Below are 17,502 nucleotides of genomic sequence, written 5' to 3'. Positions count from 1 at the left end.
GGACGAGGACCTCCTGGGGCCACCTCTGCCCTGCGGGTGCCCTGGCGGGGTCACGCCGGTGTCGGGGACAGCGGGGACAGCACGGTGGCCGGACAGCGCCGCTCTCCCGCCCGCCCGACTCACTTCACCCTCAATGCCGTGCCCTAGAACCGCGAAGCTCTTCCCGCGGAGGCCTTAACCACGCCTCCTCTCCGCCGCTGGCCAATCACGACGCGCGGGGGGCGGAGCCTGCCGCCCGTCGCCCCGCCCCGCGGCTCTTCCCCGGCGGCCGCCTCGCTGGGCCGCACTCCGCCGGGCGCCGCGCTCTGCCCGGGCGCCGCGGGGCCGCCGCCGCCATGTCCCTGCCCAGAGGTAGGGCCGCGGGCGGGGGGCGATGCTCCGGGGGGCTCCGGGCCGGGTGTTCCGGGGGGAGCGGGGCTGCGGCCGGGCCGAGCCGCGCCGTCGGGTCTGGCGTAACCCGCGGGGACGGGGCTGTTGCCCAACCCGCCGGGCGTGGGCTTCCCCGCTGCCGCCGGCCGGGGCTTCCTCTGCGTGGGCTCCGAGTGCCTCCCCCTGCTTGGTCCCGGCTGAGCGCCGCGCTGCTCCCCGCCTGCAGCCCGGCATCGCTCGCCGGGGCCGGGGCCGGGCTGCCGCCTCCCCCTGAGCTGCAGAGCCCGGGGCGGGTGCGCTGCCCGCAGGGGCAGGCGGCCCGCGGGGCCTGCGGGGAGGGCGGCGGTGAAGCTTCTCTCGGTGTGGGGAACGATAAAAATACACGCGTTTCTTCTGCCGGAGTCTTTCCCCCTCAAAGAAGCCGCCCGCGGCAGCTCGGCAAGCGGCGTGGCTGCCGTGGAGCAGAGCCCTCGCCTCGGCCTGGCGAGGCGGGAAGGACGGGGGCGAGGATGCCGGTCCGCGGCGGAGTTTCCCATCGTCTCCACCGTACGGGCCGGCAAACGTGACCGTGTGTCACGGGTGTTATTTATAGAGCATCGCCGTGACTAAGGTGGCCTGGTCGCTGTCCCAAGGTGAGCGCCGGCTGGCAGGCATCGGCCCGGGATGACACCGCCGGCATGCCGGGATTGAGGAAGACGGGGAAAGGGCTTCGCTGGTGTTTTGGTGCTCCGGGGAGCTGGTTGTATCAGCGCCGTGAGCGCCGACCGGATGGAGGAGGGAGCACACGGAGTACGGTTGCTGCCTCTCTCTTATCACCGGAATGAAATTTGAGGGGTATTCCTTGTGCGGGAGTGATGCACTGGAAACTTGAAGTCAGGAACCATGTGAGCAGATGAACGCACCTTGGTGTGACTTTTTTTTTCCCCCCTTTAAATGGTCCGTGTCTTAACCGGAGGGAATGTGGACCTGAGTTTCCTGTTTGCTGTGTAAGCAGGGTGTGAATCAGCAGTGATTTACGGTGCTGCTGAGCGGAGCTGCTGACTCACAGGTAGGAGCACGTGCCTCCAGCCGCTGTCCCGCATTGAAAGGGATCAACCGGGCTTCTTAAAAAGGCTCTCGCCAGGACGCCTGAGCCCAGACCTCTCGCTCAGCTCACAGGTGCTGTGGGCGGTGTGTGGATGTGTGGATGGAGGGAAGAGGTGAGCCTGGCCAAGGGACCGCTCGTGCCCCGCAGGAGACGAGGCCCAAGCTGGGCCTGGGAGGATTTTGGGGGAAGCAGTCTGGCTGACAGCAAAAGGCGATGCCTGTGGGAGCAGCTGGGAGCGTGGTGCTTTCCTTGGAGGAAGTTTGGAACCCTTCTGTGTCTGCAGGTTTCTGGTTGCACGGGGCTGTTGGTTGTGACAAACCGGTTCATTCATACAATTACTCCTAATATCCTTTGCTGGAGGTGTCGCGCGTGTGCCGAGTGCGCCCGGTCTCTGCTGGCACCAGCAGCTCCGGGTCCCCATCTGACCCGAGCTCCTTTGCCCCTGTTGGGGCAGCATTCAGCACGGGGATCGATCCTGGGCGTGTGTAATGCATCTGCCTCTTCGAAACCCTTTCCTCTTGTCCTGCTAGTCCTCTGCTGTGCTGCTTCTTGCTTTTGCATCTGCCTTGGCAGTGCCAGCCCTCCAAGTGGATTTGCCGGCTACCTGCTGCCACGTAGAGATGCTCATAGGTCCGAGTGCATGCACCCGCTGCTGGGACTGCGAACGCCACTGGCGGCACTCGTGGCAGCTCCTTCTGCCTCTGCTTTCAGGCGGCCTGAATTTAAGATAAACTTCCCTAATTTTCCTTCGGGAAATTCAGTGAGCCGTCTCAGGTTTCCTTTTGCTGGCTGCTTTGCCTTCTCAGGCTTGAGTGGATCATGGTAGTAAATGGAGGGTGCTGTGTTGAAGCTCTCAGGTTGGCTATTTCCATGATAGATGTGTACCAAAACTCGCCTGCCGTCATTTTGGCTTAGTCATGGGGTTGTCTCCTGCCTCGGGAGTTTTCGGGGATGCGCGTGGCTGGCTGTGACACGCGCGATAGGAATGGTGCTGGGCGAGAGCTTTGCCTCGCTCTGTGCTAAACATAGCTTGTGAGATAAACACCTTCTGGGGATTATGCAAAGCTTAGGAAAGATTTTGGCTTTCTTCCTCTTCCCGTTGCTCGTATCTGCTTGATCCAAATTATTTTGCAGGATCAGATGTGTGGGAAAATGTCGCTTGGTTTCCATGTTATCTTGTACTGTCGAGTCTGATGTTTACTAAAATATGCAAAAGCTTCCCATTGTCTCAGGTCACCAAAGCTCCCTCGAGCCGTGTTTCATCGAATGGGTGGCACCGAGGGAAGGAGTTGCGTGCAAACCTCCGGAGCTGCCCGTGTGTCCTCCTTGCAGAGCTTTGCAAGGGACGCAGCCTCTAGCGGCAGATTGCAACACACGGCTGGTCCTGGGCATGATTTTCCAACAAAGTCTGCACTTTTTTCGGTGAAACCGATGCTGTGAAGGGAGGGGTGTTGTATCCAAGAGGTTAAAGCCTCGGGGAGGAAGCCTTGGGGAGTTTGCAGCCTTTGGGTGCATGCAGAATGAGGGTGCAGGGTCTATGTTAGACTTTGCGTACAAATCCAGGCTGCTGCCTTTCCCGTGGGGCTCAAGACGTTTTACTGCCTGTGTGCGCAGCCCGCGTGAAGACCCGTGCGCCCGTCGCTGTGGCTGTTGGCTGTGACTCGGGTGGCCACGGGTGCCCGGGAAGCCCCTCCTGGAGGGACAGGCAGGAGCGTGCTGGCAGGGAGGCACGTGTCTCCTGAAAGTGGGGAGTTTGCTGGAGAAAGCAGCCATGCAGCTGCAGGGAGGGAGGATGCACAGATGGGATCTGGAGGGAGAAGACCTGCTTGGCCTCCCCTGAGCTCACCCAGTGCTGATCCCTGAGTAATTCAAAAGCAGGTCCTTCTTTTTAGGGGAGACATCTTCCTGCAGGAAGATAGGTGCTGTTGGGGAGAGCGGGCAGGATCCAGCTGGAGCCAGGCTGTGTTTCTGGAGAGGCAGCTCTCCTTTGACACTGAAGCTTGGAAAAATTGGCAGCAAGAAATGCCAGAACCTGGGGATGAACTGGTACTTGTTCTGGTGGCGTGTCTATTCTGGGTAGGTAAATAAGTGGTGGGGACGGGTCCCTCCTGCGCCCTGGCCGTGCCCTCTGTGGGAGCACACCACCGTTATGCAATTCAGTCGGCTGTGAATCCTGTACTGTCTCATGTGCCATTTACACTTTTCCCGCCGCCACCCCAAAAAAGGCAGTTCTGCTGAAAATACACAGGGCCGTGACCTGCAGAAGCAGGGCTTTGGCTTTGGGCTCCCGTCACCTCCGGGCAGAGCAGCCATCAGCCTGGTGTCCCCTGGGTGTGTGAGGACAGGGGGGTGGCAGGGCTGGGAGCTCTGAACCCACGGAGCCAGGTTTTTATTTTAATTCTAGTTGAAGCATCATGGAGCTTGCATCCAATTAATTATAACAATCATAGAGAGAGTACAGCACTTTGCTCCTGCCCTCTTCCTGTGCTGCTTTCTGCTAGCATAACGGTGGGTGCCTGGAAAATATCATGTTGGACTTCATAAATATTTAGCAGTGCTTCAGTGATCCGTGCTCCTATTCAGTGGATAATGCTTCTCCCTGAAGGCTGCTGCTTTTATATTCTAGCTCTGGGATGCAGTCCAGGGCTGAGCCGGAGTTTGCTTTGCCCCCACTGTTTGCAAAGGTGGTCGTTGCTGGAGGAAGGTGCGATGTGCTTTGTAGAGCTTCCCTTTGGGTGCCTGGGAGTGGGTGCGGGTTTCTGGTCCCGGTGATTTTGTGACCCGAGAAGCCACTGCTGCGGACGTGGGGCTCTGTGGGTTTTTGGACGGAAGATGGTTTTCACTGGTGTTAATAAGGCGCTGCCCGGGCAGGCTGTTTGCTGGGGAAAAAGCTGGGAGAGGAACTTGCGTTGGCTGGGGAGGTGATTTTACTCTACCAACAAAAAGTTTGGGGTTTTACTGGCGTGACTCAGGACTGCTTGTGGGTACGTATGGAGCTAGATCTACCCGCTGCCTCTCTTGCTGACAAAACTCTGTAGCGCAGGTCGAGTGTTAGCCAGGGATTTTGAGTGTGGGAGAAAGCAGAGAGGATTTTTTATGGTAGAAACTGGAAGTTTCTGTTGTTCCAGAGCCCGTTGGCTGTGTGGGGATGCTGCTGCACTGCTTTCGTGGCAGCATTGTGAGTATAAATGTTCGTTGCCCCAAGGAATACCATAATTACTGGGCACTACCGTAGCTATCTCAGATATCATGGTAGCATCTTGTGGCACCAGCTGGCCTTGGTTTGCAGTGGGTCCAAGTTTCTGCTCCCTTTTCTGGAGCTGGGACAAGGGCTCCCTGCCTGCACCTTTCTCTTGAAGCTGCTTCTCTGTCCAGCAAAAGGCTGGAGCAGAGTTGCTGCCTGTGCAGGATGCAGTGGGTTACGGTGAGGCTAAGGGGAAGGGCAGGATTTGAGGGTCTCGTGGTCCCAGCGGGTAGAGGAGGGAGGGAATTGCTGCCTAATACTGGGCAAGGTTCTGGACCTGCAGTGGGGGGGAGGTGGACACTCTCCAGCATCCTTTCCCCCACTAACCCTGTGCTGCATTGTCCATATGGCTTAATTAATCCATGGGCGTAATACTGCAGGGCTCCTTTGTGCACTCTCTGCTCTATCGACCTGTGGCAAGAGAAGATAGACAGCGCTTTGGAAGAGCACGTCCCTTTCAAGTCCTGGAGGCTGGTGGGCTTTTCTGTGTGGCACGATTGCCCTTGTGTGCTGCTGGATCTAACGTAGCAGGGAATGGGGAATCGCTTGAATCGTGGGCTTTAAGGTCAGAAGGGATGATGGTGAGCATCGTGCCTGGCTGGAGGTCAGGGCGTTGCTTCCAGGAATTACTGCAGCCGGTCCAACAGCTTTTGGGTGAATTAAGCCAGATTGTGTAAAAAGACACCCGATCTTGTTTTTAGAGACATCTAGTGCTGGAGTTGGGTTTCTCCAAAATGTGAGTGTTGTGACCTCCGGGAGCTGTTTGGTGCGCTGGGGTGTGGTGCAGCGGGATGTCTCTGCCCTGCCCCTGGCTCCCTCCAGTCCCTGGCAGCAATGGCTTCATAGCCCCGCTTGCCGGGAAGCGAGGGAAGGAGAAGCGTGAAGGCGATGGCCTGGCTGTTACCTCCTCCTCTGGGTGCTGGCAGAGTGCAGGAGGGGCTGGGGAGGCTCTGGCACCTGCCGGGCTGCTGCAGCCTCCATCCTCCTGCCTGCACTGTGCTCTGGGAGGTCGCTGCTGAACTAGGTCTGTCACATGCTCTAAGCCTTAATTTTGTAATTTCAAGTGAAATGCTTATTTTTTTTTTTTTTTAAAAGGTAAATTTCCATTAAAAACATAACTTGAGTGGAAGAGGAGGCAGGATGAGGAGGAGACAAAACTTACCAGAAGTTGTTTGTAGAGCATCCACCCTTCCTCCCCCCACACTACCATTACCACCAAAGAAAAATCTGGTTTTGGAAAGGAAGAAACCTCCAGAGTGCTCGATACAAGTAATTTCCCATCAGAGGCTGCTAACCTTAGCTGTGGTTTGGCACTGGCATCAGCCTAACTACTCGTATCCGATGAGCCTCTCTGAGGATGACGGTGGTGCTTGGACCCTCTCTTCGCCGGGAGCTGCATGTGGGGCACCAAGTGTCCCTTGTTGCGGGGCGTTTGTACCTTGCTTGTCTCATCTCCTGCCTCGATAGTGCCTGTTGTATCTTTTAGGAAACTTAAAAGCAGCTTTTAATGATTGTGTTTCATTCCCATAAGGGTCTCGGAGATTTCCAATAAGGAATGCATAAAACCCTGCAGCTGGGATCGGGTCTGCCGGCATCTCTTTGGCGGTGCCAAGAGCCCTGTCCTTATCATCTGCCGGTGACGGGTATGGGTGGGACCGGCGGCGCAATGACCTGTGGTGCAGGGCAGAGGGACAGGAGGGGAAGAAGCTCGTCTGCAGGGCTTGGCAGGTGACAGTCATGTGTCTGACAGATCATAAACACGCAGGGCTGGTTATGTGGATGGGCCGGGGGTGGTATTGGGGAGGATGACGAGGTTATCTAGGGAGTGTCAGCTTGTCTGGGCTTGCAGGCCAGTTAGATATTGCTTTGTGGTGTGTGTATATAAATTCCCTCCGAATCTCGCAGGGACGGCTGACGAAGCAGCCTGCCTGCGCTACGGGAGTTGGCTACGGTGGGTCCGGTGCCATGCAGCCCTGGCCGTCTTTACTGGTGTTAATGGCAGCCCTTTGAGGTGGCAGCATCCTGACCTGGCTTGCTGGAGGGCATTTGCCATCCATCTCAAAGCAGCCGGAGCAGATGTCCTCTCCTGCTGCATGCATCTCTCCCTGCAGGAGAGTGTTTCCCATTAGAGGTAGTGAAGAGCAAACACACCGCGTGGTGGAGGTATTTTTTGTTGTAAGATGGAGATCTTGGTTTACTTGGTGTCGGAGTGACAAAGTTGAGGCTTGAGAGGGAGACAATGAAGCAGCAGAGCGTGCAGCCCCGAGGACCGGCAAGGATGGTCCCTCTGAGTCAGTCCTGAACGTGTGCCCCATGGTGCAGGGGGGTGTGTTGTCCTGAAGGACGTCTTTGCAGCTCGTCACTAAAATGACGTGGCTCTTTTTCTGAGAGCCAGATGTGCTCACCATCAAGGCTTTTTAAGAAAGCTGCTCTGCATAGTTAAAAATCCCCTGCTGCTGTGGACTGCTTGGTTGCTCTCCTGACGTTGCCAAGTTGCACCTCAGCCAAAGATGAAATGATCTTGTGCTGATACATTGCTTTGACTGTTCTTTGTCATCTTCCAAGCACCTTTGAAAGGTGCTCGGGGGGTAGGTGGCAGGCCCAGCCCCACGTGCCTGTTTGTAAAACCCCGTGCTTGCACCCAGAAAATCCTTGCCAGCACAGGGCAGGGCAGCGCAAGGCATTTTTGTGCATGTGCACGTGTTCTCAGCTGGCTTTCAAGGTTTCCCTGGTGCCCCCGCAACTAAAATCAACTACCCTGTGCCGAATCCATACCCGGCTTGCCTGTGATGCTCCCTGCTAACCGCCATCCTCATCGGTGGGAGCTTGGTGGTCAGAGGACCCAAATGATGTAGCGGCGCAGAAAGAAGGATGCGGGTGCTGGGAGGGCGGGAGGTGGGTGGCGATGCTGCCAGGGGACCAGCACGGACCTGCCTCTGTTCTGCACTCTGGCTTTCTCTCTTTGACAGCACCCATTTGCCTTAAGACTGGAAGCAGCCCCACGCTGCCTTAAGGCTGCCAAAAAAGGAGGTGGTGGTGGGCGTTTTATATCTGCTGCTTCTACAGCCCCCTGTGTTAACTCTTCCTTAGCATCTGCAGCCCATTTCCTCCAGGTTTTTGGTTGATTCCTGCAATTCCTTGGCTGTGAGCATCACTTGCCTTGAGCATCAGTGGTGAGCACCAGGTGCCAGAGGAGGGCTGGCATCAGGCAGGGCTGGGGTTGTCCTCTGAGCTGAGGATACCTGCAGGGCTGTGCCCTGGCCGGGCTGCCTCTTGTGCTCTGCAGACGCTGCTCTCTTGCCCAAGAGAAGCTTTTCGCAAGTATTAATTATGCCTGCCCCTGCCTGGCTTGTTGAAGGATGTCTGGGTGATGAGAGTAAAGCAGAGGTTGGAGGAGGTGCCTCTAGAAATCGCCAGGCAGAAATTGTGGGTGAATATTAGTTGAAATTCTTATCAGCCTTGCGTGTGCTTTGCTAAGGTACTAGGAAACAATTCTGCTTTCCTCCAGCTGCTCTCCTGTACGTGTGGTTTCCTTTTCTGTGTACATTCCAGGTTGCTGCAAGAGTTTACCCTTAATTTTGGATCCACAAAGAATTTCTTGTTCGGTAACTGTGGATTTCCCCGTGGGGTTTTACAGTCGCAGTTCAGTGAGGGAAACCGTGTGTAACTGTCGCAGGGAAGGGACCCAGTGTGCGTTTCCCTTTATCTCAAACAGGTTTGACGTTTCACACGTCTCCTTCCAGCTCCTCTCCTTGCTGTTTCACACGCTACCCTGCAGAGCACTGCTCCTTCCCCCAAAACATTGATGTGATGCTCGCTCTTCGGGGGTAAAGGGGATTTAAAAAAAAATTATTATTTCTTATTTAAATAGAAATGGTTCTTGGAAGCCCTAAGCGTGCCCCGTGAGAAGCTGCAGGCTGAACTGCACTGAGTCATAGCCTGCAAGCTTGTGAGCCGGGACATGAGCCGGATGCGTTGGGACCAGCCCATCTGCGGAGACCTCTGGCTTCCTGGGACGGAGTGACGGCTCTGTAATCCGGCTTTACTCGGAAAAGTCTGCAACACTCACTTCCCCTGAACATCGGAAAAATTGCAGTGCAATAGGTGGATTCGAGAGAGGCAGGCGAGGAGTGAAAAAAGGGGAGGAAAAAAATAAAGCCCACCCAGAGGGAAGCAACGGAGCGAGGCTGTGCCCTTCCTGCACGTGGGACCGTGGTGGCGAAACGCCACTGAGCTGTGGGCACGTTTCCTGCGGAGCCCCTGGCTTTCCCCGACATGAATCAAAGCTGCCCTGTGGGTACTGGGCAAGTCCGCTGCAAAATAGGTTTTTTCCCCATGCAGAGCTGTTGCAGCCTCAGATAAGAGCCCGCAGCGGGCAGGCGGGAGGGGACAGTGCAGGGTGATGCTGGGCAGCGGCTTTCGGTGTGCTGCTGGTGGTCCAGCCTTTCATTGGGGAGGGATTTTTAAGCTTTGCAGCAGGGAGTTTGGAGGAGCAAAGGAGAAATGTTTGCAGGTGACTTCTGCAAAACGTGGAGCTTAGCAAGTATGTGGTGCTTCTCTTTATATGTAGATACAGATCTCTCTCTCTCTCTCTCTCTCCCCACCATACTTTATAAGATAGATATATAGATATATCTTACTTTAACTTCCTAAACTGATAAGCAGCAGGAGCTGATCTTGTGGATGTGGGACATGCTCTGGCAATGTGGGCACATATCTGTCCTCTGGGCCAGAGGAACAGCAATGGGGGAACAAGAGGTATGTGGTGCGGGTCAGAGGGATGGTGTGGTTAATGCCAGGAAAAGAGGCTGCAGGTCCGGCTGGCAGTGGCTGAGCTCTCCTGGGGGTTTCAGGAGCCAGCTCTCTCCTTGCTACATCAGCCCTTTCTCCCAGCCCCTGTTGCAAGCAGGTCATGGGGACCAAACGGGTCACCTGCTGCCTCTCTTGACTTGAGAGCATTGTTAGTGGTTAAGACTGAAGCTTTTCGGCTGGGTGCTGAGGTTTGTGTGTGGTAACAGGCTTTACATGGAGATAAGGATGAGCCGTGGCCTGAGGGGAATTGGACAGTGTCCATATTCCCTGGCTGCTCTCAGCCTGCAGTTTTCCTTTGCCTTGTCTGAGCCCAGGGAGGCCTCCTGGCTCCCCCATCACCTTGTGATGGGGTGGATTTTTCTCTCGGAAAAACTCAGTGGAGAAACTGGGGTCTCCAACTGGCTGTGTCTGCTTCGCACGAGCTCTCTGGTGTGATGAGCCCTTTGCATTTGTGTCTTCTGCTTGGTTCCCCGGCGCAGGGAGGGGACAGGGTGAGAGAGGCAGGGAAAAAGGGATGGCACCAAAGATGCACCAAAAAGAGCAAAGAATTCGCGTGGGATAGCAGGAGGCATAGGGAAGTAAGTGTACTGCAGCGCTCGCCTTCTGCTTTCTGTAAGCCGCTGGATCAGCATCCTGCTCTGAAAGAAATAATAGAAGGTTTTCCCTGCTCCTCCACCCTGGAGATGCAGTGCCGGGCCACCGCTAGAGATCGGAGGTTTTCCTCTGAAGATGCGCAGGCTTCGTCTGCCCAAGCCACGGCGGCATCCCTGGGGCATCCTGGGATGGTGGAGAAGCTCCTCTCTCCTGAGCTGTGCCTGGGCGATCCCTGGGTTCCTGTGTCTCAGCTGGGGAGAGCGTCTTGGCATGGATGTAATTGGGGAAAAACACAGTAAAAATAGCAGATGAGTTCGTTGGGTCTGTTAGGCATAAATGTGCGTGTTGGTTCAGGCAGGCATAGTGTAGAGTTGGTCCTGCCTGTGCCGTGCTGTGGCTGGCCATGATGGACAGACCTGTTCTGACTCCTGGATCCCCCCAGCTGAGTTTGCAAGATTTGTGGTGAGATAACAGACCTAAAGCATGTGAACTGTGCACGCTTGGTCCCACGTCACCGGGAAGCAAGAAACAACAGGCTGCAGGATGTCCCCCTCCAGGTCCCGGAGGGTAACGTCACCGTGAACCATCGGAGCAGCTGCCTGCCCCGTTCTCTAGCGCAGATGCTGGTCTCGAGAAAGTCCTGCCTGAAGCCTCCAGGCCAGGGAAGCACCTGGGTTGGTCTCTTGTTTCTGCCTCTCTCCTGGAGCAGGCGGCTGCGGACATTGAGGCCTTCCTTTTTTTTCTCCCTCCATAAATTCTGTTTTCAGAGCAGGTGCCTGCTCTGTCTTGCATCATTTGCAGAGATTAAGTCACTCTATCCCTGCCCAAAATAAATTGGAGGGATGATGGTAGAAAGCTAATTTTTTTTTTTTTTTAAGAATTGCATTAGAAGCAGATAGGGAATACTTTGCTGTCTTGCCAAGTTTACAGAGTTTTGGGGACACCTGGAAGTACTTGAATTGTACCAGGTTGGATAGAAGGAGAGTGTCTGTTGACTCTGGAGTTGTTACAGCTGACAATTAAAAAGTCAAATGATTATTTTCCTCTCCCAGAAAGAAGAAAAAAACTAACCCTGTGCCTCCTGTCAAGCCGATCTATTCCAAAAATGATTTGACTTTTCTCTCCCATCAGGAAGCTGTCACCACCTGGTCACATCAATTCCAAACAGGGTTTATTTTTTCATGGCTTTGCCTATGGGCTGAGAAATCAAAGGGAGGAGTGTTGCTCTGGGGAGGGCTGGGTACCTGCTGGCCAGGAGATGGGCACAGGTGACAGTGGCTCTGCCTCTTCCTTTTTCTCTGCCTTTTTTTTTTTTTAGCATGCTCTTTGCTTCTCTCTAAGCACGGTCTCCTTTGCCTTCTCCTAACAATTAAGGCATTGGGGCTGGGATTGCTTCCAGACCTTTGTCTTGTGGCGGCACGCCAGCGTCTGCAGCTGAGCCGGTGCAGCCCATGCCGGTCCCACGAGATGTTTTGTAGCCGCAGGTTTCACACTGGCCGTGCACGCTGTGGGCTGGCTGGACCTGTGGACTGCCCAGCTCTGTGGTTCCCGACAAGCTGTGGGTTGGGTTAATTACCCATCTCAAGCGTTTTCCCACTGCCCCCCCTGGCCTGCCTTCGGTGGGTCCATGTGGCATTGCACTGCAGCTGAGCTTTGAGGAGGTGCGGCCTCTGCCGCTGCTTTTTTGGGGAGAAAACCCAGTTGGAACAATGGATGCAAAGGAGGCAGTCTCCAGCCCTGCGGAGGATGCTTTGCCTGCACCCCGGCTCAGCGTCTGCTCCAAAGAGGTGCCCCTGTGACCGTAACCGCCTTCACACTGGGGTTTTGCACAAGCTCTGGTGCAAAGCAGCATGACTCTTGGCATGTATGTAGTGTGTCCTGTAATGGCATAGTGCAAACGCCAGCTCGTTGGTGCTTTTAAGCTTCCTAAAGAGAGTCTGGTCTCTGCTCGTGTGGGTTTCTCAGAGGGGAGCCTGTGCCAGTTCCACAGTGCTGCAGGATAGCAAGCTGCCGCCTGGGAACAAAACACAAAATCAAACGTTTTTTCCAGCCCTTGGGGTTATGCAGGTAACCTAAAAATACAGCTGGAATGTAACTGGGCGGTGACATCCTCCCGGAGCTGCCGGCAGAGCCGGCGCGGCTCACGGTGGTGTTATCTGGCCGGTGCACGGAGGCCGGGTGTGGCTCCGAGCCCCAGAGGTGGCAGCGCAAATGTCAGCCTCTGGCTGTCGGTAGCTTTGGCTAACGTGCCTGTCCCCAAATCCCTCGCTGGGTACCAGGAGGTTGCACCCTTCTCCCTTACATCTGTCTCCCCCTCACCCAGCCCTGGTGGCACCGTCGGTGTGACATCCTGCTCTGCCGGAGGAGGCGAGCCCTGTGTGGTATTGGTGACTGATTGTTCCCAAGCACCGTCCGAGGGGATGAGAAAGATGACCCTGTTACCCTTCCAATCGGATTCGGTTCAAATGCTTTGCTTAAAAATAGAACTGCCGCAGAGTTTCCAGACTGTGGGTCCCGTGCATGGCTCAGGCACGCGGGGCTTTCCCGTGGGACGTGCACCTCGTACGTGGAAAGGCAAGTGCATCCCAGGCTTGGGACAGTAGCTGTGTTACAGCCTTGGTCAGGGAAACTGCTGCGATTCCTGGTCGGACAGCGAGGTGCAGTGGGCATCGGGCAACACAGCGCTGGGATGGCGTGGCCGGCTGGTGTGTGGACTTTTCTCTGATCAGCAGGAAAGGGGTATTCTGTGAAAATCGCACACCCCCCCCCCCAGTTAGGCGGTAACTCTTCTTTCAGGGCAGGTGAAACAATTAATTTTTTTCTCAACCCCAAACACACAGCTATAAAAAGCTCCTTGCTGACCCTAAATGGGGTATTCCTTTTTTGCCGCTTGCGTCAAAGTGGCTCTTCCCTGGTCCCCGGCTGCGATGGTGACCCAGCCTTAACCAAACCAGCCTTGGGAGATGCTGCCCCTCCGCAGGGGAATGGTAGGGAGAGGGGCCCGGCATTGGTAGGGCACTGTTGAGTTCATTGCTGTTTTTAAGGGCGTGCTCTTCCACTTATTCAAGTGGCCCACTGGCAGGAGGCTACTGGGAGCGATGGGAGCATGGCTGCCATCCCACCGGACCCCCGCCTTGTCCCTGGCTCTGCCCCAACGTACCTGGACCTGCAGCAAGTGCCTCGACGTCTCCCTGTCGCAGGATTTGCTCCCCCGGCTTCCCTCAGCAGTTACAGGGTGATGTCCCAGCCCAGAGGCGTGGGGAGGCTTCCTTAACACCAGTGAAACACCCGATGCCTTTTGTTCCTCTGGGATTACCTGTAGTGTATAAAGGGCTGGATGATTAATGTCAAATGGCGTGCGTCTTTCAAGGCTGGGCAATTCCTACCATGTCGGCAAACTTTTGAAAGAGCTGCCAACGGTGAGACTTGAAAGGATGCTTGGGCTTGGTTTTGGTGTTTTGGTTTTGGTTTTTGGTTTTTGTTTTTTTTTTTTTTTAGGATGCTTTTGAGATGTCGGGAAGCCCTGCTTTACACTGCCCCCGCTCCTTGGGCACTGAAACCCGACAGGACTAATTCAAAAGAAATCGTGTTTCCCATCCCACCTGCTGGGTTAGGGACTTTCTGCTCCAAAGCAGCACTGACTTTGCGGGTGTCTGCAAAGATGCTTGGAGTGTCTTATGTCCGGGTCAGGGAATTAGCCATCAAGCCAGAGAGTTAATGACAAGAGGACAACGCAGCATCATTCTCCCCAGGAGTGCTGGGGACGGGTGCCGGTGGCTCTTGGTGCTGTCTGCGATAGCAGCTCCTGCGTCAGCATCCTTTATGTGCTGATGATCTGTGCTTGAAACTATACCCTGGGAGTGGAAATATGCCTGAGAAAATATCTTCCGCAGTCCTTCTGGGGCTTATATAAACACTATTTAAAATTAGAGTCACTCATTATGTTGGTATGTGCGTTTACCTTGACATCTGACTTTTCTGCCTGCAAATGTGTATGGCCTGGCACAGCCTACAAGTTAGTGAATAGCTTGGGAGCGAACCAGAGGCATTATTTTCTGTAATTAGTTTAAGCTAAAGAAGCTGGTGCAGTATCCCCCCTCCAGGCTGACAGGGAAATCAAAAACAAAACTGCAGCCTGTCAAAGCCGAGTCTGGCTTTGATCGCGAACATCAGTGCTGGCTTCTGCTGGGCTGGTTTTGAGGGAAAGGAGAAGAGCAGCGATACTTTGCCATGGCTTTTCTTGCACATGTTTGCAGAGAAATGAATGATTTCTGCCCCCCCCCCCCCCCGTCTCTCTCCCTTGCTATTTACTAGCTAAATCCATGCAGCAATTTATATTTTGCCACCAGAGATGCCGTCTCGGTTGTCACCCTGGAATAGCTGCTAAGCTCTGTGCCGGGATTGTCATGGAACAATATTTCTACTATTTGTTGTGGTAATAGTTGTTAGTGGCAAAGCAATTAGTGTGTCACCTGCAGCACAAAGAAATGTGACCTCTTTCTATCCTGGCACCCCCTCGGTGCCCGAACCAGCGAGCGTGGGCTTCCCTCTGCTGATGACTGGCTGATGCTGGGTGGCAGCAGGGCTGTCCTCGAGCAAGGCTCGCTCCGGTGGGATGCCTGGGGAGGGGGATGGAGGAGGCAGGAGCGGGCTCTGCCTCTCTGCCTGCAGGCTGGGTTTGAATGATTTAATTTGTTGGAAGAAAACGCGTCCCATGGGGATGCGCTGTAGCAATCCAGTGCTTCAATGGCTCCCGGAGCTGGAGCTGGCTCCCCCCCAGTTTCCTGTTGACGTCATCTGCTATTTCGCTGCTGCAGTTTTTACAACTGTTGAGCTTTCAAGGGTAATCGGAGCCGAGACCGGCCAACCTCAGCAGCTGCCGATGAGGGAACGCGGCACTACCTTCCCCGTCTCCCGTCGCTTGCCTTCGCTGCTGCTCCCAAGCTCGCGGACCCCCAGGAGCCAGGGACGCTGGGCGAGGAGAGCTGCGTGAAGCCGGCGAGTGCTTTGGGCCATGCATTCCCACCGAAAATAATCATCGGTGCTTGCAAGAAGTGCCGTGTGCTGGATCCTGCGGGATTTTTTTCCCCTCTCTCCTCTAGCCCGCCCCCATCCCTCTCTTCTGCCAGGCGTGCCGGCGCTGCTCTTCATTTCTGGGAAACCATGGACAAGAAGCAAGGTAGATGTTGCAATTTCCAAAACACGTGGTGGGGGAGAGCGAAGGGCTGATTGTGGTGCTAAAAGGCACCGTGTAACTTTTTTGGGTCAATCCATGTGGTTTTACTTCTTTCTCCTTGCTTGGACGGGGGGTCGGTGTTTGCAGCTGGGGATCTATTTTTAAAGCACTGGAAACTTGCATGTTTTGTGTGGGGTTGAAACACTGGCATCTTAATTGTAAAAAAAAGTAAAATCTAGCATGGCTAAAGGAAAATATTCGGAGGGTAAAGCTAGCTCCTGGCTCCAGTTTTGGTTGCATTCCCAGGACACAGGGTTGTCCAGCAGCTCTTGCATGGTCGTCCCCTGATAAAAAGCCTGTTGCATCGGAAAGGCGGGCGCGCACAGTGGCCCCAGCAGTCAGGAGCTCTGATTCAGCACAGGCTGGCACGTTGTTTTGGGGCTGCAAGGGGCTTTTTCTGAAGCATGTTTTTTTCTTCCTCCTCACTTGCTTTTTTTGCAGAAGTGGCAAGTGTGGGGCAGCAATGACCTGCAAGAGCCCCTCTCTGCAGCAGGACCTTGGCAGGCCGATGAGTGACAGCTTTCGGCAGGTTGAGAGCCCTTTTTCCACTTCCACAGATAGCTTTTTCCACTCTTAACAGTGGAAAATAGCACAAAGTGTGCCTGTGAGGAGCTGGCTCTCATGACCAAGGCAATCAAATTCCCCTGTCTGCTTTGCACCCTGTCTCTAATTTCTTTCTTTCTTTTTTTTTTTCTTGATCTTTTTTTGTTCCAGCTCTTTCTTTGCAGCAGGGCTGGGATACACCCTCCAGCCTTCTGCCCCATCCATGGCACTTGACTCTCCTCCTCGGATCGAGGAGAACCGGGATGCATCCCAAACATTTTCGCCAGCACTAACAAAGCAGCGCGGCTCTGGAAGCAGCCTGCCATGCTGCAGCCATCCCCAGGACTTCACCTGGGGCTGGAACCAGAGCCCTGGGGAGGCAGCGGAGAGGTTTAATTTCAAAGGTCGGCTCAGGCAGATAGTTTTATTTACAGTTCTTTAGATTGTCCTGTTTGTTTCTCTCTGCCCACACCAGTGGAGTGGGAAGGATAAAGCTCCTGGGGAGAGGTACAACTTAATAGGACTGAAGTCAGTGGCGGAGACAGGGATTCAGATGTTGAATTAAGCAGTTCCAGGAAATGTCTGTGTCAGTTCTTAGCTGGTGGAGGTTATAGCATGAGAAAAAAAATTGTTAGGCTTTTTTTTTTTCTTTAGGAGGAAATGGTTCCTTTCTTAGCGTAAAGGATGCAGTTACGTGCCTGCACCATCACGTGGGTTACAATCTCATCCGCACCAGGAACTTCTGTCAGCTAATTTTCCCCTGCCCGGGTGCAAGGCGCTGTGCCGCATGCCCCCACGGCCAGCAGCCCCTTCCGCTGCCCGGAGCACCTCACCGGCAGTGCCCAGCCATCCCACGTGCTCAGGGCTGGCAGCAGAGCCCTGGGGCTCTCAGGGGTCACCAGGACATGTCGCCACATCGCCTTGTCCCGCTGCTGTCTTTTTGCCCACGTGGAGGGATCTCTAGAGGGGAGCTGTGTTGCTCTGCGCTTGCAGCCACCCCTCTTGCAAGAGCCCTGGGAAATTAGCGTGTTTCCAGGATTTTCAGGTCACATAAACCGTTTTGCACATTATAGCAATTCCTTCTGCACTGACCCTACTGGGATCCCAAACGTGGGGGAGAGTGCCGAGTGCCGAGAAGGAGCTGACAGCCGCTGCCTGCGGGGGCTAAAAGCAAATGCTGCCCTGGGATGTACTCGGGACAGAAGGGCTTGAATTGCAAGGTCTTGTCATGCCCATCCCACTGCGTTTTTGTTCCTCGCATTTTATTCCCCCCCCTCTGGCCTTCCTCCACCCTCATTCGCCCTGAAACAGTGCGTGGGCTTTCCCTGGCAGGCTGCAGAGGCTCAGGAGCGAGGTCACCTCCCAGAGGGTGATGCAGCCAGCTCTGGGGCTTGCAGCAGGCAGCCCGGCAGCCTCTGGGTGCTTGGGGGGTGATCGCTGGGCTGTGCGATAGCGGGGAGGCTGTGCTGTGCCCCGAGCAGGCTGTGCAGAGCTTCAGGGCAGGACTGCTGGTCTCTTTATTTTTTCTTTTTCTCCTCCCCCCCCCCCCTTTTTTTTTTCCGGGCTGTGCTCAAGGGGAAGCGGTGCCTGCCCACTCAACCTCTGCCTGGCCGGACC

At 55.1% G+C, this 17,502-nt stretch overlaps 1 protein-coding gene across 3 annotated transcripts in view; it reads left to right on the top strand.

Moving 5' to 3' along the window:
* Positions 1-248: 248 nt before the first annotated feature.
* MAP2K3 (mitogen-activated protein kinase kinase 3) overlaps positions 249-17,502 on the top strand; it is a 34,900-nt gene continuing 17,646 nt past the window's right edge. Inside the window, exon 1 of one of the 3 annotated variants that reach the window (XM_087733065.1) lies at positions 249-351. In XM_087733065.1, coding sequence (XP_087589191.1) covers positions 336-351 — 16 coding nt within the window. In that variant the 5' untranslated portion in view covers positions 249-335. Of the gene's footprint in view, positions 352-1,399; positions 1,569-14,816; positions 15,286-17,502 lie in introns of those variants that run through there. The other 2 variants (XM_087733067.1, XM_009467810.2) reach the window with 2 other exon arrangements.

This window comes from Nipponia nippon, unplaced genomic scaffold (assembly GCF_047370975.1).
Source record: "Nipponia nippon isolate SJK-2023a ecotype South Korea unplaced genomic scaffold, ASM4737097v1 scaffold_5, whole genome shotgun sequence".
Classification (NCBI taxonomy): domain Eukaryota; kingdom Metazoa; phylum Chordata; class Aves; order Pelecaniformes; family Threskiornithidae; genus Nipponia; species Nipponia nippon.
The sequence above is the reverse complement of the archived record's forward strand: the minus strand, read 5'-3'. Positions and strand labels throughout refer to the sequence as shown.